Below are 16,509 nucleotides of genomic sequence, written 5' to 3' on the forward strand. Positions count from 1 at the left end.
GGAAGCAACACTAACACTCGGTCCTCAGGACTGAAATTTCTTATCTGAGATTTCTTGTCATGTCTCACTTTCATTTTATCCTGTGTCACTTTCAAGTTTCTTCTCTCAACTTCACAAGCCTTTGCCAATCTGTGCCTAACCGTTGACACATACTCCACCACTGTTGCCTGCGACTCCTCCTGTAGCCACTGTTCTTTCACCAATTTCAATGGTCCTCGAACTGCGTGTCCAAACACAAGTTCAAAAGGACTGAATCCCAATGACTCCTGAACGGATTCCCTCGTAGCAAACAACAATAAGGGTATTCCTTCATCCCAATCCTTGTCACATTCAAAACAGTACGTTCTGATCATATTCTTCAATGTCTGGTGAAACCTTTCCAAGGCCCCTTGGCTCTCGGGATGGTAAGTGCTTGATCTTACTTGCTCCACTCCCAACAGGTGTATCACTTGCTGAAAAAACGTTGACATGAAATTGGAACTCTGATCAGACTAGATGACCATAGGTAGGCCAACCAAAGTGAAAAATTTAATCAAGGCCTTCGCAATGACTGCCGCAGTAATTTTTCTAAGAGGCACCGCTTCTGGGAATCTCGTGGAAGTGCACATAATGGTCAGCAAATACTGATGTCCAGCCTTAGTTTTAGGTAAAGGGCCGACACAGTCAATAATGACTCGGCTGAATGGCTCTTCAAAATCTGGAATTGGTTTTAAAGGTGCGGATGGGACTTTCTGATTAGGTTTTCCCACCAGCTGGCAAGAATGGCAAGATTTACAGAACTCCGCCACATCACGTCGCAATCCTGGCCAGAAAAAAATGTACCAATATTCTGTCACATGTCTTGTTCACTCCAAGGTGCCCGGCCAAAGGTATCTCATGTGCCAAACTCAATATCTCCTTCCGGTACGGCGGTGGCACCACAATTTGGTAATGAACTTTCCACTCGTCATTTGCTGGCACCTCCGGTGGTCTCCATTTTCTCATGAGTATTTTCCCTTTCATGAGGTAACCAACAGGTATCTTCATAGCCTCTTCCTCTGTAACGGCTTGATCAATCAAACTCCAGAGCTCCGAATCTCTGTGTTGTTCTTCAACAAGTCTCTTTTGGACCAGCACCATTTGTTCAGCCTCGTTCCCAGATGTCTCCGACGGACACTCCATTTCCTCTTTTGGTCCAGATGCCACCTTTTCCTTAGGTTCCTTGATGTCACTCCCTTTCCTATTACCTCTTCCAGACTTTTCCTCCAATACCTCTAAGGAACCCAAATCCACATCACCTTCCTTCTCCTTCTCTTCAGAGCACTTCCTACCCATAGCACAGGTCACTGCACAGGATGGAAAGCTACCCGGAATCTCCTGCTCTAACTGTGCTGTGTTATTTTCCATACTGGGCTTTTCAACCAACATCAGATTACCAGAAACTCGACCACCGGCCAAATCATTCCCGATAATGAAAGAGATTCCCTCTACAGGAAGAGTGGCTTGTAACCCCACAGTGACCGGTCCTGACACCAAATCAGACTTGAAATGGATGACATGAAGAGGAGCTTTAATATAGCCACCAACCGCCTGTAAAAGAACACTAACACCAGTTGCCGTCTTCTCTGTCAATGGCAAAATGCCCTCGAGCATCAAAGATTGATGTGCTCCTGTGTCCCTCAATACCCTAACAGGTCTCTGGTTTGTTAAGTCCCCATCCAATGACACAAACCCCTCGGAAATAAAAGGTTTGTAACCCTCTTGGGCAAGGTCGTTCTGTGATGCCGTAACTTTGGCACGGGAACCTTCACAAGGCACTGTCCTGCAAGGACTTTCTCGCATTGGCCAATGCATTCGGGGTTGCACTAGTCTGACTCCGCTCCTGATTTTTCCTTTTCAGGGCGTAACATTGGGACATCAAATGCCCAGGTTTCTTGCAAAAGGCGCAACTAGGCCCGGAGGAAAAACTCGTGGTCTGCCTCGGGCCCCCCGGAAGATAGGTATGTCTTGGAACTGCAGTCTTCTGATCCCTAAAAATCGCGGTATCAGATTTGTCTCCATAGTCCTCTCTAGGCCGCCTCCATGAAAATTTGTTCTCCGATGCTGATTTACCGTAACTCCCCTGGCTAACTCTAGGCAGGAAGTTAGGTTTGTGGAACCCCATCCTGTGTGTCAAGGCATAGTCATCTGCCACTGTTGCTGCCTCATACAACTCCGGTACCTTTTTTTCATGCAGATGCACTTTAATGTCCACGTGGACACACTGTTTGAATTACTCCACCAATATCAATTGTCGTAAAAGGTTGAAGTCTTTCCCAATCTCCTTTGAGTCACACCACCGATCAAACATCGTTTTCTTCATTCTGGCAAACTCCACATGGGTCTCACACTCCCTCTTCCTGGCATTCCTGAATTTTTGTCGGTAAGATTCAGGGATCAATTCATAGGCTTTGAGAATGGCTTTCTTCACTATCTCATAATCTGCACATTGGTCAATCGGTAAAGCCGAATAGATATCTTGAGCTTTACCCAACAGAACAGTTTGTACGAACATTTTTCCCTCTTTTCTCCCTTCTTGGTTTTATGTGCAGGAAGTGATTTTCGTGTAAAACCACCTTTAGAGGCCATTTTTCCCCGCAAGCGGGGGTTGGCCTTTTTCGGGAACCGTGGTTGTTGTTGTTTTTTGGTCCCCTTTTTGAAGCAATGTTTTACGGCCGGTTGCCCTTCCTGACGCCAACCCTTTTTGCCGCCTTTAACGACAAACAGGGAATTACCAGTGAACTGGTCCTCAATTAGCCGACCTCAGAAGGATGACAGGCTGAGTCAACCCCCCTGGCGTTAATTCAGCGATCGACCGATCGCTAACCTTAACCCTAATCATTAACCCTAATCCCTAATCTTGCCAAGATTAGGACATTAACCCTAATCGATCCATTCAGCGCTCGACCGGGATTCGAACCCAGGATCCTAGGATCCTAAGCTGGCACCCTAGCCGCTAGCCCAACACCAGGGTTGATATATCGTGTGATAATCCATAAATAAAGACAGTGTGATTGAAGGCTTGGCTTGGTGTGCTTCAGGCCGTAACAATGGAAAATATCCTGTTAAGTCACAACAACAGCAACACCAAAACAGCAACAACAACAGGAGGGAACATTGGCAGTTTGAGAATGGCAGAAGAAGAAGAAAGGGAGACAATGAGGAGGAGAAGGCAACGACACTTCTGAGCTGTCACGCTCAATTTCAAAAAGTGCAAATCATTTTTAAACTGACATAACCAGTAAAGGAGGAACCGTGGATCTTCTGCATGCGAACCTTGGACGGGTTTAGTGACTCGCCTATTCCCTGAAAACGATAGACCAACTTCGACCCACTGTGTGTTGGTCTATGGAGACAGCTTGGCTTCTTATATTATACCTGGTGAGATAGTCTTGTCTGAACGCCTTCTACTCATGGAATCTACCTGTCGGCCATTGCACTGTTGTTATCTAAGTGACCTTTTCAAATGTTGTATACCTTCATTGGCACCATTTTGGGTTTATTTACATGCCATTTCTGAGAAGGCACATGGCTGATTGACCTGTGCATAACTTCGGAACATATTCGTCCCTCCAATCTCTCCTCTTCCACAAGTAATGAAACGGAAAATCAAATTCTGCATTGGAGTCATTAGAAGGAACCAGAAGAAATAAAAAGCAAAGTTGGAGTCATCAGGAGGAACCCGGATAAGATTTGGGTTTCAGCCCATATTCCACAACCCTCAAACCCATCGTGGATCTTCTGTATGTCGTTCGTGGATCGTCTCCAGTGCCCTGAGGTCGACATGTAATTGCTATGTTGTATGTACTCCCGATCCGTGTTTCCTTCATTGTAAAAACTACCAAGTCAACAGTTAAAAGGATTTTGAGACGATAGGTGCTATGGCCTTGGCAAGATCGATGGAGACAGCGATCTGTTAGCTTATACACCGCCCAAATAGCTTTCTGGAATTCTCTCATGTCGAGATTAAACCCACGTCGTTTGAACTTTGGCAGAGGTCATTATTTACTTTTAATGATCCAAAATGGCCGATAAAAAAGTACTTTCCAGCAAGTCCTTGGTCTCTGACCGATTTTTCATCTGTTTATCTGTCTGTGAGCACGACATCCCAAAAGGTTATGACGGATACAGAAGAAATTTGGTGTATCACAATAAATCAACGAATGATTAGATTTTGGTGAATATCTGGATCCGAACCAATAATTTTTTTAAGTGATTGTTCACCATTGAGTGATGCGACTGTATGTAACATGATATTTCAAGACGTTGTGGACGGATTATGACAAAACTTGGTGGATAAGTTGGGTCGGTGACAAGAACAAGCCGATTAGATTTGGGTTCACGTCTGGATACAGATCCAGTGTATCAGTGGTATACAAACCCATAAACTGTTCAGCCTGGTGGAGGTATGCGCTCTACCAAGTGCTGTTCTAGTTTTTGTTGTTTTCTTCGTTAATAATTTGTGCACGTGAATTTTTTTGACCGCTCTTGGAGATGTAATCTAATCTAGGCAGTCGACCGCAATGATGACTCCTCCTTTGCCCGTTACAGATAACAACCAGCACAGGAGAGGCCATGACCAGGTACCTGCTCTGCATGGGAAATGTAGCACTCGACGTCGCAAGGCAAATACCCACACCTGAGGGCCTGTAATCCAAGCACGAGTAGCCTAATGGTGCTGTCAGGCTCCGCCACACGACACCCGGGCGTTCCTGGAGTTCCGGCAGGACTCCACGGTGTCGACGACTGCAGGTGCAGTGTGGCCTCGGTGAAGCGAACGGGGCATCCAACTTTCCTACCCAGGCCTGTGGCCGTATCTGTGCGGGCTGGGGCCTCGCTGCATTTGGTTTGCGGGGCTTTAGGCATGATAGTATGCGATGATCCAGATTGTTGGGTCTCATTTGAATTACCCAATTGAATTTCACTTTTTTTTTCTTTTTTTTTTCTTTTCTTTTTTTCCAGCCCTGAAGGAACGGCGCCTGGCTCGGTCAGTTCCGGTCAAGCCTCATTTTTTTGGTTTGTTTGCGTCGGACCGGAACCGGCGGCGCTTGTGGCTATCACCCACGGAGACCCATCATGGTCCCTTAAGCATGCTCATCGCTATCCCCTCCCATTTGATATGTTCTGGCCTGACTTTTTTTAGGAGCAGGTGAAATGTACTCGACGAAACATAACATTGTAGCAAAAATTGAAAAACCACACTTGAAGTGATTATTTTGCATGCGCTTGTAATGCGAATGATACCCATGCACTGATGTTTGTACCCCGGTTGAGGTTGGTGTTTGCATGTATTGTGTTGCACGTGAGGCCAAGGTTTTTTGTTTTTTTTCAATGGGGAAGGGGGATAAAGGTTTTAAAGTGATGTGTGATGAAAGATTTAAGATTACACTTGTTCCCTTATCAAAGCAAACCGGACTGAAGTAAAGGTTTTTTTTTTAGTTCTTCGTACAAACCTGTCATTTGGTTTTATGATGCTATTGTGACACTCCTTTTAAAAAAGGTGTTGGTTGTTTGCATTCAAACATTTTTTTTCTTCATTGTTTAAAGCTTTTCTTTTGTCGAGAATATTTCCAATTAGCTTCAGTAACCAGCTCAGAGAGCTGAGATTAAGCCTTGAGAAATTCAGTGAAATGTTGTAATAATTTTGAGTTGACAACAAATCACTACAACCTCCATATACAGTCTTCACAAAACATACGGCTCGATCGCTCCCAGGAAAATCCAGGTGGTGTATAAGCAACATACACACTCGCGGCCTGAACATGGAGGTGTTATCAGTGTGAAGCAATCTTTTTAGGAACAGGTGCACATGTAAACACGCCGATTGAATTTGTGTTGACAACAAATCACAACAACCTCAACATATGATCTTCACAATACATATTACTCGATCACTCCTGGGAAAACCCACGCAGTGTATAAGCACAAGACCTGATCGAGGCCTGAAAGCCAATTATCTGGTTTTATCTGGCATCAATTTTTCATCCAAACATATAGCCCTGTGGCCTTTCTCGAGATGAAAGATGGAGCAATGCAAAGTTTGGTCTCACTGGTTCTTGCAGGGTTTGAAGGCATAAACAAACAAACGCACTTTCTACTTTATACACGCAACGCCGGTTCCCTCCTCCCGCCACTTCCCCTTCCTCATCCTATGCTTACTCCCACACCACCCCTCCAAATTCTCACCCCTCCCCTATCTCCTATCCAACAGCCGCCTTCCCTCCCTCCTCAAACCATCTCCCTGCCCCCAAAACAGGTGGCTTGTGTGTTCACAAGTTATGCATTACGAGAAATTGACTGTTTAAAAGTATTAAAATATGATGATAATGTCTCATTTGCTTTTATGTAGAAGATAACATTGTTCCAAGCTCCTAATGAATGAAATAACATCGTAAATGAAAGCAGATTGCACAAAAAGGTGAAAACTAAGAAACATCAAACAACAGCACTCAAAAGATTAGGTATTCGATGAGCTCTTTATTGTACAGAAACCACTACGATCTCTTCAAAAGTAAGGCTTTTTTTTGTCGGTGGAAACAAAATGGCAGATTAAGACCACTGAGGTGAACACAGGCTGACCAAGGATAAAGCCTGTTTTTGTGTGAACACAGGCTGATTAAGGATAAAACATGATTTTGTTTTAATTAAATGAGCCCGTTAATTATCTTCAAAAGGGGTGTTTAAATCTACCCACACACCCAGTTTTCATTCGTGCACTCCCTTCGAGTACCCTTAGCATGCACACAAAGTTTCGGGCCGCTAGATATCATGGTTTTTTGAGTTATGGAGAAGACACGCTGACTGACAAACACACTTTATTCCACTAGCAAAGGTACTGGGCATTGCCGGGCAATGCATTGTCGCTTTGCTGGCAGCAATGTTGAGAGGAGAGGGGGAGGATTGGACCGGCAAGGCCTCAAAATACAAATTCTACAATATCAAGGTGTGTAATCCCTCAAAAGCTTGATTTCCCCAAAACTTGTTTTAGCGCAAGGGTAACACTAACAACCTCATTTGCATCTATTTGTAAAGTCACATGTAACATTGATAAAACCATGCAGGAAACATGTAATCATGCCTGCACGTGTGTCGCATTATTCCTTTTGCCTGCAGAGTGCACAGAACGATGGGATTTCATTTTATACCATGTTTTTCACCAGATTTGTTTTAATTTTGTGTGGAGCACCTTAATGAACCTTTAAAAATGTAAATACAAGTCGAATATACCCCATGGCGAAGCAGTCCCGAAAGGGGACAAAGCGCAAAACCGTGGTAAAATGTATAGCATGTAGTACCCCTTTAAAAGCTATTCACAGCCTCACTGCGGTTATTTTAAAATAAATTTGAATTGTTCTCAAATTTTACAGAATTAATAGACTTTAGTGACGAGCAGAAATCTAATTGAAGTTAATATGAGCATTCGCAAAAAAAGAAGAGGAAGAAATAAGCACCGTTTATTGTATCACCATGGCTTGCAAAAACAGTGCACTAAAGTGCACTCCTGTTAATCTTCAAAAAAGGTGTTTACATTTACCCAAACATCCAATTTTCATTCATGAACTCCCTCAGAGTTCCCTTCGTGTGCATGCAAAGTTTGGGGCTGCCAGGTTTAATGGTTTTTGAGTTATGGCAGAGACGCATACACTATGCCTTTTATTAATAGAGGTGTCAATCTGTAATCTGGTCCCATCTGATTACTTGCACTGGTGACAGGATCGCAGATTCAAATCCCACGTACAGTTTGCATTTGGATCCGCTGGCTCATGTAAACCTACAGCTATATCTCCTCATTCTCGATTTGAGAGCGCAACGTCCTCCAGGTGTTTTTTGACATGACGGAGAAAGAAATGCAAATTCAGAACTTGAGTAACAAGGTTAACATGAGGCTTTTGGTCTTTGCAACAGAGAAGCCAGGTAGGATCTGGAGAGGGCAGACAAGGTGGTATAAAAATGTTACCGCATGTGTATGGTTGGGAGAGCAAACGGTCTGGTTTTTCTCAGGTTTTACTAAAAACCAGATTATTTTGCTTACAACCTTGTGCTGTATGTACAGGCCGCAGCTCACTCCCTGTAAAAACATTCACACAAATGGTCACCTGGATGTCAAAAGAGTAACCATTATTTATCAATATTCAGGTAAAAGAAATCTGCAAAAGTCAAGTTAGTCTGGGATCCAGTCACCAAAATTTGAGAGAACCTGACATGGCATGTTATACTCTTTGTTTGTGTTTTTTCTATTAATTTGGACATTAAGGTCTGCTGAATGAGAGGTCTGCTCTGCCGGAAACCTTGCGAAAAAAAGTTGTGGCCATTTTTGTATATGCCTTAAAAAATGGTCTTAAAATGCATGTTGTTGTTGTTGTTGTTGTTGTTGTTTTGTATATGCGCCCTCTATTTTTTGACCGAAAAATGTGAAAAATGTTTTTTTTTCCTTAAAATCCCCAGTGGGTTGTGTAGGGTGTTTCCCACACATAGACTTTACTTGGGCGGGCCGCCCAGGTATATTAACGGCCACCCAAGTAAAAAAATAAAATAAAATAAAATGTTTTAATTAAAAAAATAAAAATTAAGCCATCCGTCCGAGAGAACGACGCGACCCGCGACACCTGCGATAGATTAACTAGTCCAGCGGACAATCTCCCCTCGCTCTACTCCTCCCCCCTCCCCTACTGACAATTGTGCGCTCTGCAGAGATCAAAAAACACAGAGAGAGAGGGCGAGAGGGTTCTCTGGACAGCTTTTCAAGACGCGGACACTGTGGATATTTTGGATGGATATAGCACGGACGAGGTAAAGCAACTCCTTTTCTCCTTATTGTGTAATTGTTTTCTTGACTTTTTTCATAGTAGCTTGAATTCTATGAAAGCAAGCGGCAACTATGCTGCGTTACCAAAAAAAAGCTTGGTATACCTGTATGCGAGCTAGGTAGGCAGGCACACGTGTTTGTCCAAGGCTAACGTTCGACTGTATTCAGAACACATGCGCAACAACATGCAGCAAAGTTGTACTGGCTAAATATGATCAGCTAATTTTTCACCAGAATGCAGGAAAATAAGTGTTTGACGCTCAAAATTTTCTGGGGGACGACCGCCAGACCCCCCGCTAAAATTCGCCCCCTCCCCCCCCCCCCCCCCAATAGGCTACCACCACAAGTATATTTCAGACCTGTGGGAAACACTGGCTGTCAATAAATGCATCCCAGATACACAGAACCCGTGTTGACAACATCAAGTTGAGAAATACACTTACAAAACCTTTCCAAATGATTTAGAATCATTTTCATGCAAAAGTGCCCCCGATATGTTTTCATTTTTTCATTATTTTCATCTTGCTAAAAAAAATTGTGGCCATTTTTGTATATGCACCCTTTATTTTTTGACCGAAACATGTGATTTTTTTTTCTTTTTCTGCTGCAGGACCTGAAGACCCTGCAGGACCTGCAGCCTGAATCATGGAGCCTGAATTCTCAACCAAGCAGCTGAAGAGAAATCGGCCCGATACCAACTATACTGCTTGCCTAATATGTCAGAAGACAGACAGTAACGCTGGTCCTCTTCAGAAACTGACAGGTCAAGGCTATCCTGCACTCGTACAGTCACGTGAAAAAGTAAGTACACCCCATGTAAAGTTTTGACTTTTTCAACATATTTCAACATACAGCTATTTGATCTTCATTTCAACAATATTGATAGATAAAGGTGATATAATATAACAAATATCATGGAACATTTACATTTTGTAGTCCATTGTATAATTTAAATAAACATAAATGCAAATTTCGCATGTGGAGAAAGTAAGTACACCCTTGGCTCTAATAGGTGGTATTGCCCCCTTTGGCAGAACCAACCTCAAGGAGGCGTTTCTTATAACTGTCTACCAGTCTCCGACATCGACTGGGAGAAATTTTTGCCCACTCCTCCATGCAGAATTCTTTCAGCTGTGCGATGTTTGAGGGGTTTCTTGCATGCACAGCTCGTTTCAAATCCCCCCCACAACATCTCGATGGGATTTAGATCCGGGCTTTGACTTGGCCATTCCAGAACCCTCCATTTCTTTCTTTTCAGCCATTCCTTGGTGGATTTACAGGTATATTTAGCGTCATTGTCATGTTGCAAGGTGCACCTTCGGTTGAGCTTCAACTTTCTGACAGATGGCCTCACATTATCCTCAAGCACCCTCTGGTACAATGAAGAAATCATAGTGGATTTCTGATGGTGAGCTGCCCAGGCCCTGATGCAGCAAAGCTGCCCCAAACCATAATATTTCCACCACCATGCTTTACAGTTGGTATCAGGTTCTTGTTGTCAAATGCTGTCTTTGGTTTTCGCCAAACATGTCTTCTGGTACTGTGGCCAAATAGCTCTACCTTTGACTCATCTGTCCAGAGCACATTGTTCCAGAAGTGCTGGTCTTTGCCTAGGTGTTCATTGGCAAACTTTAGTCTTGCCCTGATGTTCTTTCTGGACAGCGAAGGTTTGCTCCTGGCACACCTCCCATGCAGATCAAATTTGTGCAGCCTCTTTCTAATGGTAAACTCGTGCAATGTGACATCAACAGTGGCAAGAGCTACCTGTAGGCCCCGTGATGACATTCTGGGGTTCTTAGAGACTTCTTTCAGCATCTTGCGGTCTGCTCTCGGGCTGAACTTGCTGGGGTGGCCTAGCCTGAACAAGTTGGCAGTTGTTTGGAATCTTCTCCACTTGTAGATGATCTTCCGGACAGTCGAATGATTGATTTCAAATTGTTTGGAGATCTTTTTTAATCCCTTCCCAGACTCGTAGGCATCTATAACCTTCTTTCTGAAGGCCTCAGAGAGCTCTTTTGATCTAGACATGGTGATGCCGCACACTTCAACAACAAAGAGCAAACCAAACTAAATGTCTGAGGTTTAAATAAGACAGGTTCCTCCAAGATCCTCTCTAACGATGTTCTAATCATTTGCACCTGAGCTGGTGCACCTGATTCTAATTTTAGGTATTTGAAGTAGTGATAAATGTAGGGGTGTACTTACTTTTTCCACATGCGAAATTTGCATTTATGTTTATTTAAATTATACAATGGACTACAAAATGTAAATGTTTCATGATATTTGTTTTATTATATCACCTTTATCTATCAATATTGTTGAAATGAAGATCAAATAGCTGTATGCTGAAATATATTGAAAAGGTCAAAACTTTACATGTGTTGTACTTACTTTTTCACGTGACTGTATATGCTGTAAACATCAGAAAGGACGATGTCTCATTCAGACTTGAGAATGAGCTGGAACCTCAATGTGACTTTCTGGGAAGGAATCTTGTGTGGCACGCAGTGTCGCACCAAGTACACAAATCGCAAAACTGTTGACCAGAGAATTATTTTTTTTGCAAAGCAAGAAGGCAATTCATCTGAAGCAGGACTCTCCACTGAGCCAGACAGCAGTGCTCTAAAAACACGGTTTTCAATGCGACAGACCATCAAATACAAGGAAGAATGCTTAATTTGTGGAAGAGCTCGTACTACTAAGGGGGATAGATCCCTCCTTTTGATCACCACTTATGATAGAATTCAGTCTGGAAAAAAGCAAACAAACTTGAAGATGAGGATATGCTACGCAAGATTCGTTGTCCTGATGGAAACAAGTGCACTGATATGATTGCTGACGACTTCCGGTACCACAGGGACTGCATGAACTTCTACCTGACAAGACGTGTTCATAAACAGGAAAAGAAAAGTACTAACAATTCAATATGATGCTGCACTGACCCAACTGGTATCTCGCATAGATGAGCCCCTTTTCAGAGATGGTGCCATATTCTTCGTTACAGCTTTGAGGGATGAATTCCGTAAATGCCTGGAAAACCATGGAGTTGACAATGTTAACTCATACAGATCTCAGTCCTTGGTAGCCCGCCTTAAAAGGCACTATGAAGTAGATGGCAACTGAAAGATAATGATTGTGCCACAGAAAGGATGCTCTAGCCTGGTTTGCTCTGCAGAATTGAACATTGGCTGCATGCTCACCAAGTTGAAGGAACTATAGGAGACAGCTGAAGAGGCAGAGTTTGAAGAAGAAAGTGACGATGAGGTGACACCTGATGATACTATAGTCTCCTACAACACTGCAAAGAGAATACGGACGGAACTCCAGGACCAACGTAAGGCAGAGAAGCAGGCACTGAAAGCTGCAAGAGAAGCCAGATAATCTTCAACCATTGGAAGTCAGCAGATTCCTGGAAGTGACTGAAGACCCGTCGCTGCAGCTGGAGATATCATACTTGGAGGCATCGCGGACAGTGAGCTGCAACCTGTACAACCACCTGGCATGGTTAACAGATACATCCCCAGAAGTGGGTGAGGACTACCGGGTGAAAGTCAGTGCCAAGCAGCACGAACGAGGTCTCAACCTTGCCCAGGATGTCTGCCCAACAGTTGCAGGGATCAACACCAAAACACATTGGAACAGCATTGCACATCAAGGAAACCAGAAGCAAGGTGACTGACACTCCTAAACAGATTTTTTCGCGTAAGGGTAATAAAATCACCACAGATCCATTGATTTTGGTTTGATTTTCAGAATGTTTAATGTGGAATGACAAGAATGACACATTAGCTGGTCATAACTCAGGGCATAGTTGATAACTAATGAAGTAAAGATGAAAAAAAAAAAGCGGGGGCACTTTTGCCTAAAAACGATTCCAATTCATTTGGAAAGGTTTTGTGTGTATTTCTCAACTTATCAACACGTGTTGTGTATCTGGGATGCATTTATTGACAGCCTACACAACCCATTGAGGATTTTAAGAAAGCAAATCTCATTTTTCGGTCAAAAAATAAAGGCTGCATATACAAAACATGCATTTTAAGACCATTTTTTAAGGCATATACAAAAAAGGGCACAAATTTTTTTCGCAAGGTTTCCGGCAAAGCAGACCTCATTCAGCGGACGTTAATGTCCAAATCAATAGAAAAAACAAACAAAAAGTATAGCATGCCATGTCAGGTCCAACCCATTTTATTGAGCTTTTGAGCCTGTGGATCCCAGACCAAGCACTTTGGCCATGAACCTGCAATAGACATGTCCCAGGGATCGCTGTAGTAATTTAGACCCATCGCAGTACGATTGTTCTCAACTATTCGAACAGTCGTCCGCCATCACGTGTGCGACACATGGCTGATAAGATAGCCAAGAGGTACACTCACCTGGGTTCGAATCCACACCCAGCTATAAACCTTACACCAGCGCTGATGTGTCCCAGGAGTGATGCCGTGTGCAGTTTGGAACAGAAGTGCTTGTGGTAGATTGGCAGGTGACGTTACATTGAGAGAACTTCCGGCATAAACCTCTTACCCATCTAATTCAAACAAATGTATACTAGATGGCTGCAGCTAAGAATTTTAGCTCAGAGGCTCGAACTTTTATTTAGATTTAATTTATTTAATTTAAAAAAAAAACAAAAACAAAAAAACACGCAAAAGCAACCTGATGGGTTTGTGTGGAAGAGAAATTATATTGAAATATATATATATATATATATATTAGGCTTAAAATGACAGGTACTACATGACCAGTTGGAAGACCCCGTGGTCCACGAGATTACATCCTTGACAGGAATGAATCAACGAATCAAAACAAATTCATTGAGCAATAATTTTATTTCCACCACTGGACAAACCAGGAAATGCAATCAATTCAATGTGAAGCTGAAAAAACATTTACAAAATGTGAAATCACGTGCGGACATTCAACACTTATTTGCTTTGTTTACCCTGAGGCTTCGTACCGGTTGAGGATTTATAAGCATCACAGGAGCGATCGGAATCGGGGTCCTGGTGCTTCGCCTCGACCTCCTGGTTTAATGGAGTTTTCTGCATAATTGAGTCAAACCCCGTTTTTAAAGATTCGACAACACCGGTTAAACGGACACGACCACTCTCTGCAACAACCTGGATCACAGCAGAACTCTTCCTGAACACCTCTCGCCCGGTCTTGCTCGACACAGCAACGAGTCGCCGGTAAAGGTCAAGGGACGAGGAGCTTGGTACGACAACCTTCTCTTCATCAGGAGTTTCACCTTCTGCAAGACACAGGTATTAGTTTGTATACAAACACAAAAACTGAATCACGTCCACACGGCACCAACTGACCTTGCTTATCTTGTGGCAGGTATCGATCCACCTGAGAAATCAATGAATCTGCACCCGACAAAACCACCTGCCCAAACTTGGTTTTCAGTAGCGAGTCTGCACCGTCCAACACTACCTGCTTGGATCTCTCAAAACCCACTCCGACCTGGGACTTGGACCAATCCAGAAATATTTCCAAACGTTTTTGTGCAATTTGCAAATTCTTCGTTACATCATCAAGTACCTGGAAACAAGGAAATATAAACCAATCACCGGACAATATTTATTTTTAATTCCTGCATCTGGTCACAGCAGGTACGTTTGGAAAGGTAAAGTCAAAAACACAACTTGATGTTCTTATTTCTCCAGTTCCAAAGAGCCAGATGTCTCCACACTAAATTACATTCACAGGAAGATCCAGAATCACCTCCATTCTCCATACCTTGTTGGCAGGTTGATGCAAGATCGGGACCTTCTCCTCCACAAGATCCAGACCCCGGCATGCGAGCTCATCCACAAACTTAACTGAAGGAAATAAAAAGTGGAAAACATCAAAGATCATGGATATTGATGAATCACTCAGTGGAACAGAAAAAGGGAAATTTCAAAAACGACCCAGAACAACCTCCATCCTTCTCCAGAATCGATCACAATACAAAACTTTCCATTAAAACGAAGAAAGTTCCACAAGGTTCGAGTTGAAATAAACAGAAGTTCAGACATCACATCCGATCTGCATGGAATCACTCACTCTGCGGATGAAGAATGCTGGTGATTGGTTCGATCCCACTGGAGGTGATCACAGCTACCCCCGTAACGCCCCGTTCCACCATGTTACCAAAAGAGAGAAGAACAGGCCTCGACTCCTTCCCACACTTGTAGGCCTGAACCAAGTCATCCGCAACAGAACTGAACAGCGGTAGTGAATACAATCTCTGAAATACATTCTGTGGGCAAGAACAGAAAGTTACAATGAGAGGACGTCTCACATTCCGAAACTTCATGGGATTGGCTGGTTGAGGTTTTCATGACAACAGATGGATGGGGTTAGAGTGGGGGGGGGGGGGGGCGGTTAAGGTTAAATCCACCAACATCAAATCACTGCTTAAATTGACATGCGTCGAACAGTTTCTTTTCCACAGCAAAGGTGACGAGGTTACCAGTTAAACAAGAACAGTTAACCATGGACCAAACTTGTTACATCAAATTCATTCAGAGATAATCCGACTCATTCTTTATAAACGAACAATGTCAATCACAAGTCTGACATCAAAACTTGGCATGACAGATTTTACATTAGAAAATAGTTCCACACTTTATATGTACCAGCAACGGTACCCACCCTATGGCGGGGCTTCAATTGGGAGGCCCAAATGGAAAGGCAAAATATCAGAAATTGAAGGCTTTGTTTATTTTAAACGATTCATATAAACATCCGTTGAATCATATCGCACGCAAATCAAAATCTAAACAGTACATGGCGCCCATTTTGAAAAAAGATTAGAATTCTGCAAAACGGAAGCGGCCGCTACACGTCTTTCTCAGTCGTTCTGCACACGCTGCCGTGTTCCTTCGGAGCTGCACGTTTATATCGGAACAGTTCAAATCGATCTACCCTCTCCTGGTACGTAGAATAAACAGTATTTGTGGAATTTCAACAAAAGCCACATCACTGTTCCATCGTGTTTGGAAAACCTGGAAAAACAATAGCCGATAGCCTATTTTACTCCCAGGGGTCCCAGGAATACCCACCCAAAATATCGTTGCGATCGGTTCAGCCGTTTTTGCGGTACCTTCGAACGGACGGACACGGTGAATTATAGTAAGATTAAGTGAGAAATGAGAAAACAAACTTCAAACTCACCCCCGTCCGTCCGTTTCCCTCCAGACAAACACTCGCACCATCCCACCCCACTCCAAACTTCCACATTCCCACCCATACGTCCATCCCCACTAATAACTCATTCACCTGGAACTCGGCCCGACATGTTCACCTGAAGAACCAAAGAACTCACCTTGGTACCGACGCTCTGAATCTGGACGGCCATTTCGTTCAAAACAAGAAACGATTCACGGGGAGAGAACCGAGCGAGATCAAGACAAGAGCACTGAATCAATCTAAGCACTACCAGGTAATTTTATGGCCGAGGCCTTTTTTATTATAAAAAAAGGTAAAAAAAACACGCTCAAAATACAATCAATAAATCCATCACCATCACCACCACACAAGAACCCAGAAAAATCAAACCATTAATAAACCCATCACCATCACCACCACACAAGAACCCAGAAAAATCAAAAACCAAGAAATCAAAAGCCAGGAAACCAGATATCAAACAATAAATAAAGAGAGAAAGCAAACCAAAAGATCAAGAAAACGCA

General features: G+C 43.1%; 1 protein-coding gene across 1 annotated transcript; it reads right to left on the minus strand.

Moving 5' to 3' along the window:
- Positions 1-7,873: 7,873 nt before the first annotated feature.
- On the minus strand, positions 7,874-16,244 carry LOC144892125 (perilipin-1-like). Its single transcript, XM_078777342.1, has 10 exons — positions 16,143-16,244; positions 14,879-15,074; positions 14,570-14,652; positions 14,149-14,371; positions 13,785-14,078; positions 12,366-12,421; positions 12,159-12,263; positions 11,767-11,854; positions 8,034-8,086; positions 7,874-7,939 (listed from the first exon to the last, which is right to left on the minus strand). Exons 1-10 carry the CDS (start codon positions 16,173-16,175, stop codon positions 7,874-7,876), a joined length of 1,197 nt encoding a protein of 398 aa, XP_078633468.1. The 5' UTR covers positions 16,176-16,244.
- Positions 16,245-16,509: the final 265 nt, after the last annotated feature.

This window comes from Myxine glutinosa, chromosome 5, assembly GCF_964187855.1.
Source record: "Myxine glutinosa chromosome 5, kmMyxGlut1.1, whole genome shotgun sequence".
Taxonomy (NCBI): domain Eukaryota; kingdom Metazoa; phylum Chordata; class Myxini; order Myxiniformes; family Myxinidae; genus Myxine; species Myxine glutinosa.

Bases quoted from the DNA above. Each gene is read 5' to 3' on its own strand.
- LOC144892125 (XM_078777342.1), bottom strand. From the start codon at position 16,175: ATGGCCGTCCAGATTCAGAGCGTCGGTACCAAG. The intron at 14,372-14,569 runs GTATGGAGAATG...CCTTGTTTCCAG, and splicing joins TGCATCAACCTGCCAACAAG to GTACTTGATGATGTAACGAA. The intron at 8,087-11,766 runs GTCAGTGCAGCA...ATGTTTTTACAG, and splicing joins CTATGCGAGATACCAGTTGG to GGAGTGAGCTGCGGCCTGTA.